The sequence below is a fragment of the Mobula hypostoma genome, chromosome 15, assembly GCF_963921235.1.
Source record: "Mobula hypostoma chromosome 15, sMobHyp1.1, whole genome shotgun sequence".
NCBI lineage: Eukaryota > Metazoa > Chordata > Chondrichthyes > Myliobatiformes > Myliobatidae > Mobula > Mobula hypostoma.
The window spans coordinates 63,715,658-63,731,869 of record NC_086111.1 but is presented as its reverse complement, the minus strand read 5'-3'; the positions used below and the strand labels follow the sequence as shown (position 1 = coordinate 63,731,869).

The window sequence follows — 16,212 nt, the reverse complement described above, 5'->3', positions numbered from 1 at the left end:
TGCTAATCTGCCTAGGAGGAGAATGGAACTTGTTTTGTTTCTCCTATAAGATATCCTTTTAAAGGCACACGTGAGAGTTCATTGGAAAATCTTCAGCTGTTTATGCTTCGACCTTGTCTACATACGTGGCCTATTGTGGCAAACATTTTCTCTAATGGTGTTAAAGCTCGATATAAATGTGACATTTCATGCTACTTGTGAATTATTTAACAGCTGTACTGACAATAAATGATGTTATATATACTCCTGCAAAGTTCCATGGGAGGTTTCACCATAATGAAAGGCTATATATAAATGTAAGTTGTTGCATCAGTCTCTGACTTCAGGAGGTCTGTGGCATCATGAAGGTTGAGTGCCAGTGGCCAATAGTTCAAGCACGAGTCCCTATTTCCTCAGAGGAAACTATTTAAAATTATTTTAAATCACGTTTCTTTGAAATGCCTTGGATAGGAGTTGTACTTGGATCTAATGCATGCTATATTTACATAAAGTGATTATCAAGCTGTCTTACAACAGGTAAAGCCTACAATCAGACCTGAAAATAAGGGGCAAAAATGAAAACTGATTAACAACTTTGGAGAATCTCCCCATTAATTGATCCCCAATTAACTGTCCCAGAATAGGAAAACACAGATTTCAATTCCTTAGTCATATTGCAAAATATAAAGCAGAAAATCTGTTAGTAAAACCTGAGGACTTTGGCTGCAGAAATCTGTTTCCATTTGCCATTGGGTTAGTTGATTTGCTGTTGAATTTGAAGCTTATTGAAAAAGTAATTGAGGTCATGCTAGATATTCCCCTACAACTCGCTTACCGACACAACCGATCGACAGGTGACACAATAGCCACTGCTCTACATACCGTCCTTACACATCTGGAGAAGAAGAATGCTTATGTGAGAATGCTGTTCTTGGACTACAGTTCAGCATTCAACACCATAATTCCACCCAGGCTCAACAGGAAGCTCAGAGACCTCGGCCTTCACCCTGCCTGGTGTAGCTGGATCCTGGACTTCCTGTCAGATCACCAGCAGGTGGTAAGAGTGGGTTCCCTCACCTCCACCCCTCTGACTCTCAACACAGGAACCCCTCAGGGCTGCATACTGAGTCCCCTCCTTTACTCCCTGTATACCTATGACTGTGTCGCCACCCACAGCTCCAATCTGTTAATTAAATTTGCTGATGACTCCACATTGATTGACCTAATTCTCAGACAATAACGAGGTGGCCTACAGGGAAGAAATCATCTCTCTGACACAGTGGTGTCAAGAAAACAACCTCTCCCTCAATGTTGCAAAAACAAAGGAGCTGGTTGTGGACTAGAGGATGAATGGAGACAGACTAAACCCTATTGACATCAATGGATTTGGGGTTGAGAGGGTAAATAGCTTTAAGTTCCTCAGTATTCACATCACCGAGGACCTCACATGGTCTGTACACACCAGCTGTGTGGTGAAAAAGGCACAGCAGCGCCTCTTTCACCTCAAATTGTTGAGGAAGTTTGATATGGGCCCCAAATCCTACAAACTTTCTGCAAGGGCATAATTAAGAGCGTCCTGACAGGCTGCATCACTGCCTGGAATGGGAACTGTACCTCCTTTAATCGCAGGACTCTGTAGAGAGTGGTGCGGACAGCCCAGCACATCTGTAGTTGTGAACTTCCCATGATTCAGGTCATTTACAAAGACAGGTTTGCGAAAAGGGCCTGAAGGATCATTGGGGACCTGAGTCACTTAAACTACAATCTGTTCCAGCTGTTGCCATCCTGGAAACGGTACCGCAGCATAAAAGCGAGGACCAGCAGGCTCTGGGACAGCTTCTTCCACCAGGCCATCAGACTATTTAACTCATGCTCATTTGAGTGCATTTCTATGTTACGTTGACTGTTCTATTTATCATAAATTATTATAAATTTCTATGATTGCACATTACGCACTTAGATGGAGTCGTAACATAAAGATTTTTACTCGAGTGTGAAGGATGTAAGAAATAAAGTCAATTCAATACTAGTATAAGTTTGCCTGCTGCAGAGCTATGAGACGAATCCTACAATATGTCTTCCAGATGTGACCTTAATTTAGTTGAAAACTCTGTTAGAAGTTCAATTCTATTACGAATTTCTGACCATGGTTGTTTTAGTTTATGTTTATTGTGGGAGATTATTAAAGAAGATTAGGTCAAGAAAGACCCACCCCAAATGATGCCAATTTTCAAATGATTTGGAAATGATAATATAAATCTAAATCAGGGTTCCCAACCTTTTTTATGCCCAGAACTCCTACCCTTAACTGAGGGGTCCATCAACCCTAGGTTGGGAACCCCTGATCTAAACGTTCTTAAAATAAAATGATTTTAAAGAAGTAATTTGTTATTTTTAAAATATGTGAAAGAGTTTTGTTTCAAAGAAATATAGCTACTTTAACTTGGCTAAATAATCCACCATTCCAGAATGCCCAACAAGCATTTTAGGAAATGGATGTAGGAAGGATACTTCCTATTGTGGTGAGTCTAGCACCAGGGAACACAGCCTCAGAACAGAGGGATGTCCCTTTAGAACAGATAACAAGAGGAAATTCTTTAGCCAGAGGATGCTGAGTCTGTGGAATTCATTGCCACAGAGAACTGAGAAGCCCAAGCCAAAGTTCAAAGTAAATTTATTATCTTAGTACATATATGGCACCATATACAATGCTGAGATTCATTTTCTTGTGCATACACAACAATTTTATAAGAATAATAACCATAACAGAATTAATGAAAGAATGTCCAACTTGGGTGTCCAACCAAACTGCAGAAGAAAATAATCTGTGCAAACTTCAAAAAAAAAGGAAATAATAATAATAATTAAATAAATAAGCAATAAATAGAGAACATGGGATGAAGAGTCCTTGAGAGTGAAACCATAGGTTGTGGGAACAGTTCAGTGAGGAGCAAATGGAGTGAACTTATCCCCTTTGGTTCAAGAGCCTGATGGTTGAGGGTAATAAATGTTCCTGATCCTTGTGGTATGAGTCCTGAGGCTCATATACAGTACTACCTTCCTGATAGCAGCAATGAGGAGAGAGCATGTTTTGGGTGGTTGGGGGTCTCTGATGATGAATGCTGCTTTCCTGCAACAGCGTTTCATGTAGATATGGTCGATGGTTGAAAGTTTTTTACCCAAACGTAATGGTCTGGGCCGTATCCATTACGCTTTGTTTGATTTTCCATTCAAGGGCATTGGTGTTTCCATACCAGGCTGTGATGCAGTTAGTCAATATACTCTCCACCACATGTCAAAGTTTTAGATATCATGCCAAATCTCCGCAAAGTCCTGACGAAGTAGAGGCGCTGCCATGCTTTCTTCATAACTGCTGGGCCCAGAAATAATAATACCAAAGAATTTAAAATTGCCATCCCTCTCCAACTCTGAACATCAGATGAGGACTGACTCATGGACCTCTGGTTTCCTTCTCCTGAAGTCAATAATCCATAGTCTTGCTGGCATTGAGTAAGAGGTTGTTGATATGGCACCACTCAGCCAGATTTTCAATCTCCCTCTTATATGCTGATTCATCGCTACCTTTGTTTCAGTCTACGACAGTGGCATTGTCAGAAAACTTGAATGTGGTATTGGAGTTGTGCTTAGTCACACAATTGTAATTGTAAAGTGAGCAGAGCAGGGGGCTAAGCACACAGACCTGGGTGTGATACTGATGGAGTTCGTGGAAGAGATGTTGCCAATCTAAACTGATTGAAGTCTGCAAGTGAGGAAAACTAGGATCCAATTGCACAAAGATGTATTGAAGCTAAGGTCTTGTAGTTTATTGATTATGTCTAAAGGGATGATAGTATTAAATATTGAGATGTAGTCTATAAAGAGCATCCTGATGTACGCATCTTCTCAGTCCAGATGTTCCAGGGTTGAGTGTAGAGCCTATAAGATAGCACTTGTGGTGGGCTTGTTGTTCTAGAGCCAAATTGGAGTGGATCTAAGTTGCTTCTCAATCAGAGGATGATATATTTCATCACCATCCTCTCAAAACACGTTATCACTGTGGATATAGGTGTCAGCCTCAGGGACTGAAATCACAGATTCATTGGGGGATATGGGAGATTGTGATGGTTCCTCCATGTTTTGGTGGTCAAATAGATGATAGAAGGCATTGTGCTCATCTGGAAGCAAAGCCCTGCTGTTGCCTATGTCACCTGAGTTAACTTCATCAGAGGTGATATTATTCAAGCCCTGCCATAATTGTCGAGCATCCCTGAACTGGGTCTTTTTAAAGTGGAGGTTGATGGGTTCTTGATTGGGAAGGGAATCAAAGGCTACAGGGAGAAGGCAGGAGAATGGAGTTGAGAGGGATAATAAATCAGCCATGATGGAATGGTAGAGCAGACTTGATGGGCCAAATGGCCTAATTCTGCTGCTACGTCTTATGGAAATAAATGAACACAGTTTGCAGCACATAATTGAAATGTCCTTTCATGCTTTCAAATAACAAATGCCAATAATGAAATGGAGAGTGATACTTGAGGCACACTCTCCCATGTTAATCACACATGTGATTGTTGTTATACTGGTGCAGTACATGTTGCTTTAAAATATTATTCTGGGAAGACTTTGTAACTCTAGACAATAAATAAGGACAGTGTCCTTTTTAATTGGTGCAAAGATAGCAGTGGTATCGTTTTGCAGAAAATGTATACTGGATTTCATTTCTGAATGGTCTAAAGTTTGTTGCATGATTCAGTTCTATTTGTAGTTCACCAGAGTGTTAAATAATGAATTAGAGTGGGTGATAAATCTTTGTTTTTATCAGTGAAGTTTTAATTAATGATTTATCATGCGAGTTAGTAGGGCATAACTTGTGTATATTTTTGAATTTCACCTTTATCTGTTGCTTTAATTGCAAGAATGCCAACTTACGGTGTATTTATCATTAGACCAGAAAGCTGCTTTTAGGAGCTAATTGTACTCTTTACCAGAAGGATATGTGCAACATTGTACATTCATTTTGTTGTAACAGTGACCTGCTTTGAGCTCCACTTTAATGAGACTCGGCTTCAATAAAGTGTGAATCCCAGAAGTCGAAGCTCTTTGTGTGATTAATGAGAATTTGCAAAGACACAGAGTTATTATGTATGTGCTACCTGTACTCTGATTCTTGCTGCATTGCAGCTATGGAAAAGATGAATTCAGCTGATAGCTTCTGAGGCTGCAGTGTCCCATTTTTTTTTCTGATCTGAAGGTATGACCTAAAGAACATTGTGAAAACATTTCCTTCCTAATACTCTCTTTCTTGGTGGCGGGGGGGGGGAGAATATTTAATCTATCCCGCTGGAAGCGATCTCTGTAATGCATAGGGGTGCTGCTGCCCTCCACGATTCAGAAACTGGATTCCATGACTGGCATGAATTTGAACTGAAGTCGGCAAGCCCTCACAACTCCGGCTTTCAGAACCCTGCCCATGAAAAGGATAAATAATGAACTCTAATTAATCTGCAAGTCAACCGTTTTCAAGGTCATTATTCGTTATTCTCTCCTAGTGCGGAGATTTTGATTCAGATACTTTGTCATTCTGGATCAGTGCTGATTTAACAGCACAGTAGCTGAAAACGATTACTTACAGCAGTGCTGCATATCCCTACCTCCTAGTGGTTGGTTGCAGATCAGCAGCCAAAATAGATTTGCAGTCAGCTACCTTCCTGCCTTCTGTGCAATCAGGACACTTAAAAGGCAACACTCTGACTAATGTTTCAAAAAAAGGACCTGCCTACCTAATGGCATATTTGAGGGGATGCTACTTTGCTGGTGCCAAGTATTCTTTGTTTTAGATGTCAACCTAAATTTAAAGAAAAATGAGACACGGGAGCAAGAGAAAACTATTTGGCCCCTTGAGCCTGCTCCGCCATCCAAGAAAAGCAAAACTGATTTTCTTTCTCGGTGCTGTATCCCTGTAATGTGCTACATTCACTCATTGCCTGAATATTCAGTTATCTATCCATTTGGCTTTATGAAAGAATTCAGTGGCTGATCCGCCGATGTCCTCTGGGGCAGAAAATTCTAAAGCTTCCCCAGATCTTGTGTGAACAAATTTATCCTTGTCTTAGTCTCAGCTGTCCTACCCTCTGTTCTGACGCCTTGGCACTGGTTCTAGAGTTCTCAGATAGCTAGCAAGACCTGTATGATCTTATTAAACCAGCATGAAAACACAAAAGATTACAACCCTTGTCTACTCAGTCTCTGTATGGCAAAATAGCCATCCCTGGATTTGGTTTAATAAATTTTTCCTGCATTCTCTCTATGGCAGCTATATCCTTTCTTTATGTAAAGGGTTCAAAACAATGTACAGTGCTTATTTCTAGGGTCGCCAAGATCTTATATGAATGCTGTGAAGCATCTTTATTTTACGGTCAAATCCTTTCACAATAAAGGTAAACATAACATTCGCCTTTTGGAATTACTTGTACCTGTGAGCTGACTTGTATACATTGACACCAAGGAGCCTTTTGCCTTTGAACATCTCACCATTCAAGAAATATTCTGCTTTACTTGCCAAGTGTCTTTTAAAAATGGGAAGGAAAAGATGGCACTGTTCTGGGAAAGAGTCCTTGAGTAGAATAAGAAGGAGGAGCCTGTAACATCTGGTGATTTAGTGATTCAAAGTTTGATTCGTTGCTGCTCATACTTTTGACTTATTGATCTTACTTTGGTATTTTTGAGCTATTTATGGTCAAATTTGGGTTCAATTATGCGTCCTTTTGAAGTGTTATTTAAAGCCCTGTAAATGATTGTACTACTAAACTTTCCTTTTAACTGTCACCAGTAAATCTGATTCATTCCTATTGGTGTCTTTCCAAGAAAGATCTGAAATTCCAAGTTCAAAGTAAATTTCATTATCAAAGTACATAAATGTAACCATATACGACTCTGAGACTCAGTTTCCTGTGGGCTTACTCAGCAAAAATACAGAATAGTAACTCTAACAGGATCAATGAAAGATCAACCAGAGTGCAGAAGACAACAAACTGCAAATGCAAATATAAATAAATAGAAGTAAGTAACGTGAACATGGGATCATGAGACAGAGTCCTTAAAGTGAGATCATTGATTGTAGGAACATTTCAATAATGGGGCAAGTGAGTGTAGTTATCCCCTTTTATTAAAGAGTCTGATGGTTGAACAGTAGGAACTATTCTGTAACTCAGTGGTGTGAGTCCTGAGGTTCTTGTACCTTCTACCTGATGGCAGCAGCGATAAAATAACAAGGCCAGGGTGGTGGGGGATCTTGATGATGGACGCTGCTTTCCCACGACAACATTTCGTGTAGATGTGCTCAATGTTAGAGAGAGCTTTAGCCGTGGTGGACTTGGCCAAATCCAGTACTTTTGTAGGATTTTCTGTTCAAAGGCATTGGTGTCTCCATACTAGTGCCTTTGAGAATAATTTGTGAATTTGGGAATAATTATTCAAATAAATGTACACTAGGAAATCAGTGCTATTTGAAATGAAATCAGGCCTCCAAACAATGCAGGCCCAGTGAGAAAGGAGTTAGTTTAAAAATGGAATGCAAGTATGGATTGCTGTGTCATGAAAGCAAACTTTATGTATAATACAAACTTAACCAGTTTATATTTGTATAACAAAGATTTGCCAGGTTCATTACATTTTCCAGTCCAATAACATATGTGCCATTTTCAGGATCAGAGTGTGCCAAAATCATTTAAACTTTAAATATTATGTGATTTTTGTCTGACCTGAATTTCTAAGCCATATATTTCACTTAAATTTGAATAGAACTGATCTTCAGAGATAGAGTGCAAAATTCATATGCTGTGGTATTGTTCTATTAACCCTTGCAATGAGGCGAGAATTTTTTGTTATTCTGTGTGGTATTTTATGTTTTATAACTCCAAACCACACAAAAAAAACTAATTAAAAGAAAAACAAGCAAGCCAAGAGATAATTTGTGTACATAAGTTTCTTGTACTTTTAAACAATGCATTTGTGTATCAAGTGGTGGTGTAAAGATGTATGCCATTTACAAACTTTTATATATAACTTACAATGCATTATGTAGACAACTAAGAATGCTTAATCAAACTATATTGACAATATTATTCAAATATTACTGAAATATTAAATACATAACACTCCTCATTGCTTAGCTATAATGTTCAATTCAGTATCAAATGCATCTTAAGTTGTATACCTATAGTATGCAAAGATCTCAGACACGTAAATAAATTGACTAAAGTGAAGATGCTTTCAAAAATAATGAATGTAAAGTTTCTAAGTATCAAAAAATTATTATAAAGAACAATAAACAGTAAAAAAAATTAAATCATTATTTAGTGTGACCACCCTTTGCCTTTAAAACTGCATCAGTTCTCTTAGGTACACTGTTGTGCAGTTTTACAAGAAAATCGGCTGGTGAGTTAATCCAAACATCTTGGAGAACCTGCCACAGTTCTTCTGCAGAACTTTGGCTGTCTCACTTGCTTCTGTGTCTTTCAGTTATCCCAGACAGCCTTGATGATGTTGAGATCTCGCCTCTGTGGAGGCCATATCACCTGTTGCAGAACTCCTTGTACTTTTGACTGAAGATAGTTCTTTATGACACTGTACGTGTGCTTGGGGTCATTGTCCTGCTGCAGAATGAAGTTGCGACCGATCAGATGCCTCCCAAATGGTATTGCATGATGGATGAGTATCTCCTTGTACTTCTCAGCATTGAGGATTCCACTAAGTCTGACCGGATCACCAAATCTATTTACATAAATGCAGTCCAAAGCTACAGGGAACCTGTGCCATGCTTCACTGTTGGCTACAGATATTCTTCAACTCTTTCACCTCCTGTATGAGCCAAAATGTTTCTAATTTTGTCTCGTCAGTCCAGAGCACTTGCTAAATTCAGCATCCTATTGTTTGTGCTTTTGTGTGGAGGTGAGTCTCATGGCTTTGTTGCTGCTTGGGAGGAATAACTGTTTGGCAGCAACTCTTCCATGAAGACCGCTTCCGACAAGACTTTCTCCAGACTGTAGAGGAGTGTATTTAGGTGCTAGTGGTTTCTGTGAACTCAGAGCTGATAGCAGTGCTGGAATTCTTCCGAGTTAGAAGGGATGTCAGTTTGATGTATGTCTCATTTGCTGCACTCAGTTTCCATGGCCAACCACTGTATTTCTGGTCCTCAATCTTGCCTGGTTCCTTGTGCTTCTTCAGAACAGCTTGGACAGCACATCTTGAAACTCCTGTCTGCCTCAAAATTTCTGCTTGAGAGAGACCTTTCTGACGCAGGATGACCATCTTGTGTCTTGTTGCCATGCTCACTCTTGCCATGGTGTAAGAATTGATGATTTGAAGGTTAAACTGTCACATCTGTTACACCCTCACCTTTTAGTTTGGTTGTCCTTTACCCAATTTGATTCCATCAGTTTAGTTCACTCAGCTCATTAAGTCATTGATCATTAGCATTCTGTTTATTATCTTTGTTTAATCATGCACTGGGCTATATACCTACAAAGTCATCAAATTTTTATTTAGAAAGTGCTCTGTTACTTAATATTTTACTTTCTTTAACAAAATACAAACATTTTGCTGTAACATTTAATGTTTTGGAAAACGTATGTTTTGAAATCTGAAGTTTTTTCTACTGACTCACTCATGCAGAACACAAAAGATGAATAACTAAAACAAAATTTACATTAAAAATCTAGAGTGCCTAAAACTATTGCACTGTACTGTGTGTGTGTGTGTGTGTGTGTGTGTGCGCGCGCGCGCGCGCATGCATGTGTATGCATTTATATATATATATTGGATATCTGCAGTACTTTTGAAATGTCACTCAAACTCATTTTGCGGAATGGCTGAGTCAACTGAACCAATGTCCTATTCTATTTCAATTAATTTGCCGTTCACTTCTGGTTTAGGCCATATTGCTTGTCTATTGTTAGTTTTTATATTGTAAATTTCAAAGCCACTCAGTCCTGTATCACTCTCATCATTAACAGACTTTTGATCAACAGCATGCAGATTAGTGCTCTTCTTGAGAACTGCAGCTTGATTTTTATCTTTTTCTCTTCCCTGTGCAGTCCATTTATTCTTTTCTGCTTGATATGCTGTTTGCAACTTTGCTGCATTTTCTGCAAGTTTTGCTGTTAAATCTGCATTGATCCAATGTATGTGAGTCCCTCTCGCAATGTTAACACTATTTGCTTGGCAAGGCAGGCCTCTGACTAGATGCCTCAATTTTGTTCATGCTTATTTTCATTCCTGAATGCAAGTCAATTGCATCTCTGCCTGCTGTTTCCATCGATACAACGATTTCAGCTGTTCTTTTAAATACAGGTTGTGCTTCAGTTAGGAGCTGTTTTTGAATGCTTTCTTATAAGATTCCACGAACTAAATGATCTCTCCGTGCATCAATAAGCCCATTACCAAACTGACAATGCTTAAAAAACCCTCTTTAATTCAGCCATATATGTTGAAATGGACTCCCTTTCTTTTTGATTTTGCTTATGAAATCTAAAGCATTTTGCAATCAATAATTGGTTTGATTCTAATTGTTCCAGCATTACTTTCACAATATTAGCAAAATTCACTTTGGCTCATTTGGTTGGATCAGTTAAACTTTGAAGCAAACTGCATGCCTTCAAATCTAATGCATTGAGCAAAACTGGTACTTGTTTTTTATGGGCTATTCAATTTACTTTAAAATACTGCTCAGTAGATTCAATATATAAAATCCAGTTATCTGTTGCATAATCAAATGAATCAATCTTTCCGAAGTAGCCAGCTATTTCTGCTTTTTTCTAATGAATACTATCACCCAGTACTCACTGTTTATGAACCCGTGAATTCTACCATTTTCTGCCTTTTCTTTTAACTTGATCATGTTTCCTTTTGCAAAGAAAACATGCTGTTCCAAAGAAAAAACAATACATGCTATGCTTTTTTTTTACCTTGAACATCTCAAAGCACTTCAACAGATAGGTAATCACTTCGGGTTTTTTTAAAACTTTCTAATCACCACTATTATGTGTTGCAACTCCAAAGCATAAAATCTAACTAAAAGAAAAACAAGAGAGCCAGAAAATAACTTATGTACATTAAGTTTTTTTACTTAAGCAAAGCACACACGTATCACATGGTGGTGTGATGACGTTTGGCATGTATGAATTTTGCATATAACCATAATGAATTTACAATATTACTCAAATGTTACTGAAATATTAAATACACAAGAAAGTACATTGGAAAATTGTCCCCTGAAGGCAAAATATATAACAATTGATATGTTTTATTTCTGACTGAACTTCACTTCATTAATTCAAGGTTTGTCAAACCTGCCATTCCTTTTTAAAATCATTGGGATTTGTTTTGTTATGGTTGATTTTATTGATGAGAAACTCTAGTTGTGAATGATTTGCCTATATGAAAATACTGTAAATAACTCTTATTTTTGATTATGAATGTTTTTAATCATCTTTTAGTTTTGTTAAAACCTCTTTCAAAAAATCATATCACAAACAAGAGAAAGTCTGCCGATGCTGAAAATCCGACCAACACACACAAAATGCTGGAGGAACTCAGCAGGCCAGGCAATGTCGACTGTGCTTTTTTCAATAGATGCTGCCTGGCCTGCTGAGTTCCTCCAGCATTTTGTGTGTGTTGTTCAAAGAATCATAATTCATTTCCTGTCTGTTTACACAATTTGATTTTCTTCAAGACTTTAGGATTGGGTGTTCTGCAGAAAGCTTTTAAGTGAATTAAATGTTGTTCCTCTAATTATTAATTATGTCAAACAAATACATTAGTTGCTATCTATTACAGAGCCCCAAGAGACTTAAAAGTAAACCAAGTTTAAATTAGGTTCAATGTACATTTTGGGTGGCAGGGTGGAGATACATCTCTAACAAAGGAGATGTAAGGTGCTCCTTCCCTCCGGCTAGCGGGGTGAAGCACCTGCTTATTCCTCCCTCCCCCTCCCCCCCCCCCACTTCCTCACGTGAAGCCATGGGAGCAGGTGGTGGATGGTCATACGAGCAACTGATGCATATCACTCATCCTGGTTATGTGACCTCTGACACCAGGCAGACAATCTCTGAATATTGATAATGGCTGGGGTCACCCCTGTTGTAAAGACACTGCACAGGAGATGGAAATGGCAAATCACTTCTGTGGAAAAATTTACCAAGACCAATCATAGTCATGGAATGACCATGACTGCCTATGTCATACAACTTGGTACGACTTGGTTAAACGGGAGACCTTACCAAATCGATTTACTCACTTGCCTATTTTCAGCAGTAGTATGGAGTGGATAATGTCAGATCACAGAGTGAAATTAATTCGTCAACTCATTTGACAGATAAAAATGATACTGTTGGTAAACATCTTTTGTTGCTTTCAACTACTATGAGTTCCTTTACATCACTTATGATTGCTAAATTTTCGTTATTTTTATCCCCTACAGGTTTAGCTGGCAATCCTGTAGATCTTGAAAACAGAAAACGGATTTTTGGTAGAAACTTTATACCTCCAAAAAAGCCAAAAACTTTCCTACAGTTAATCTGGGAAGCACTACAAGATGTGACCCTAATCATCCTAGAACTTGCAGCCATTATCTCCTTGGGCCTCTCATTTTATCAACCACCTGGAGAAAGAAGTGAAAGTGAGTAAAGTATTTCACTTAACATTTGCATTCTGGCTAATTATATAATAATATTAATAATTGAATGGAAACGGTGTACCCACAAAATTAATCGTTGTGATAAAATGTGCAATTAAATTGATGATCCAAAAATTCTCAATCAACTAGTTTAAAGCCATAGCTAATTTAAAAGAAGGTTGACAAACTGGAATTCAGTAAATGTTTTTGTACTGGTCCTGATCTGGAACAAACCAGTACTAGCGAAATGTCGGGTGATGTGTCGCTGACTCATTGGCACTTCCTAGAATTTATTCATCACTGCCAATAGCGTGAGACAGTGATGGAGAAATCTGCTGCCTCTTTCATGCATCTGCTGACCTTTATAACGTTAGCCTTTGTGGCCTCAACATCCCTAGTTGCAATACGTCTAATTGGCATGAATTTGATTGTTTCATCTGTAAGTCTGTTTAATATATTTGTGTATAAACCTGTGTTTGAGTGCACAATCTGAGTTATATACGGATGTTTAAATCAGGCTCAAGTAGTAGGCCCATCAGTTCCTTAAGTCTGCTTTGCCATTTCGTATAGTCATGGCTGATATGATTGTACATTCCATTCCACGTTCCCAATAATTCCAATTATCTTTCACAAATGGTTCTGACGCAGGGTCTCAACCTGAAACATCAACGATTCCTCTCCAAACCCACCATGACCTCCCACTCCCCGCACCACCAACATGGTTCGATATGCTGAGTTCTTCTAGAATTTGATTATTTCTTTGCTCCATTTAAGCCCACAAGATACAGGAGTAGAATCAGACCATTTAGCCCTAGTATGACCTGCCTTTTCATCATGGCTGATCCATTTCCCTCTCAGCCTCAATCTCCTGCCTTCTCCCCATATTCCTTCATGCTCTGACTAATTAAGAATCCATCAAACTCTGCCTTAAATCTACACAATAACTTGGTCTCCACAGTCGTCGTTGGCAATGAATTCTACAGATTCACCACTCTCTGGCTAAAGAAAATCCTCCTCATCTCCATTGTAAATGGGTGTCCCTCTCATCTTAGAATTGCCAACCAGAGGAAACATCCTGTCCACATCCAGTCTATTTTCCAGCATCTGCAGTCTTTTGTGTCTCCAGTAGTCTTTCAGCCCTTTGTTTATCAGGAATGTACCTACTTCTGCCTTAAAATATTCAAAGACTCAGCTTCCACCGCCCTTTAACAAAGAGGGTTGTTAAGAAGCATGACCTCTGAGAGAGAAAAACACTGCCTTATTATTTTAAGTGGATGAACCCTGAATTTTTAATAGTGAATATTTATTCTACATTTATTCTCTCAGAAAAAAAAAATAGCCCAAAGCTGTTATAGCTCAGGGCAGTCAAGCGTTCAAAGTTAAATTCTGATGCTCTCTGTGAGGAGTTTGGAAGTTCTCCCTGTGACCGTATGGGTTTCCTCCAGGTGCTGTGGTTTCCTCTCACAGTCCAAAGTCGTACTGATCGGTTGGTCATTTGGTCCTTATGAATTCTGGTATAATTAGACTGGTGTTAGATAGGTGGGATGCTGGGCAGTGCGGCTCATTGAGCTGGCAGGACCTGCTCCGCACTGTGTCTCCAAATAAGTTAATAGATCAATGAGACTGCAAACTAGAGAAAATCTACAGATCCGAGCAACGCACCCAAAATGCTGGAGAAACTCAGCAAGCCAGGCAGCATCTATGGAGAAGAGTAAACAGTTGACGTTTCGGGCTGAAACCCTTCAGCAGCAAATAAGACTGCATTTTATTTGTTTATTTATTTATTGAGATATGGTGTGGAATAGGCCCTTCCGGCCCTTCAAGCCACTGCCCAGTAATCCCCTTATTTGATCCGAGCCTGTTCACAAGACACTTTAAAATGCCCAATTAACCTACCAACCGGTGGGTCTTTGGACTCTGGGAGGAAACGAGAGCACCTGGAGGAAACCCACGTGGTCACGGGGGGAATGTACAAACTCCTTACAGAGAGTGGTGGGTATTAAACCTGGGTCGTCTGTAGTGTAAAGCGTTGCGCTAACCGCTATGCTACTGAGCTACCCCATCTTTTCTGGTATGAAGTCCATTATCTATGCTACACTTGTTCCCATAACTCAGGCAGACCGCTTCTTTCTCGGCCTCTCTCCTCTACCAGGTTCAAGAACGCAGGTCATATCACCTTTGGACAGCCTCCAGAAGGATCTCCAACATAATGCGCAAAGGAATGTGTAGGTTCTCGCTCAGTCCCTGCAGCAATCTGAATTATTCTCTTGTGTTGAGCGAAGTTCAGAGTTTCATTGGAAGTGAGTGTGCCTGTGACTGTGAATGCCAACCCAGCAAAATTACTCCAAATTAATGCATGGGTACCAAATCTGTTGGTCTTTTAGCTTTTCCGTACATGGCCGAGTTGTCATAATTACAGATTTTCTCCAAAATTGCAGGGAAAGCTTTTTTTCTTTAAAAAGAAACATTCTGGATCATGGGCGACATTGGCTGGGATGCTTGCCAGACTGTTTCAAAAGGCAGAAAAGAGTCAGCAGCATTACTGTAGGTGTGGGATCACACACAAGCCAGAATGAGTAAAGATGGTAACTTTTCTCCCAAAGAGGGCAATAACAGGCACATTTTAAAAGCACAATGCTCACTTAGAGCCTGTTTCTCCACTTTCCTTAAATAACCTGCGGTTCCAGCTGTTCACAACATGTAAGTATCAATCAAGCAGTTCACTTCCGTGGCCGTTATGACTGTTTCCAATTGACACAGTACTCCGGTATGTTCAGAGTGAACAGTGAAAGAGATTAAAGGCCAACACTTTTCAATGCTGCTGCTGTCTGCCCATGACCTTTACTGTAGATTCTTTCACATGAAAGGCACCAGGTAGTTTTGTCTTGACAGATACTTCATCATGCTCTCCTGCATCATTGCATCATCAAGGTGGACCTTTACAGTGCAACTTGACATTTTGCAATAAGTCTGCTTCGGAAGACAAAATGAATTTATATCCAATGAGCAGGGGGACTGACCCAGAATTCAGGGCACGTGTACCTGATTTAGTGTTGCAATAGGGTGGTGGGGTGGGGATGCGTCCTTACCAAAGGAGGTGTAAGGCGCTCCTTTCCTCTGCTAGCCTGCAGGTCACTACTGGGCAAGGTGTAGCCCCTGTTTAGCCACCCCACCCCCCGATCAGGGTCACATGAAACCATGGGAGCAGGGGGTGAATTGTCATTTGAGTCGCTGGTGCATATCCCAAGTCCCAGCTATGTGACCCCTGACGCCAGGAACTGTATTGATAATAGATGAGTCACCCGTCTTATAAAACCACTGCCCAGAAGAAGGCAATGGCAAACCACTTCTGTAGGAAAATTTGCCAAGAACAATCACGGTCATTGATAGACTATGATCGCCTATGTCAGGGGTGGCCAACCTTTTACATTCCATGTGTCAATTTTTTCACGCACGAGTTCAGATGCGCCATACAATTCTTGCACTCCCATTCAATTCTTGTAAAAATATGTTAATGTAGACATATTTAACATTTTTACATGATATATTGATTTAATATA

General features: G+C 39.5%; 1 protein-coding gene across 11 annotated transcripts in view; it reads left to right on the top strand.

Moving 5' to 3' along the window:
- The window catches only part of atp2b2 (ATPase plasma membrane Ca2+ transporting 2), a 927,552-nt gene that overhangs the window by 603,944 nt on the left and 307,396 nt on the right, over positions 1-16,212 (top strand). For all 11 annotated transcript variants that reach the window (XM_063068192.1, XM_063068182.1, XM_063068188.1 and 8 more), the window contains one exon: positions 12,458-12,655. In XM_063068192.1, coding sequence (XP_062924262.1) covers positions 12,458-12,655 — 198 coding nt within the window. The remainder of the gene's footprint in view (positions 1-12,457; positions 12,656-16,212) is intronic.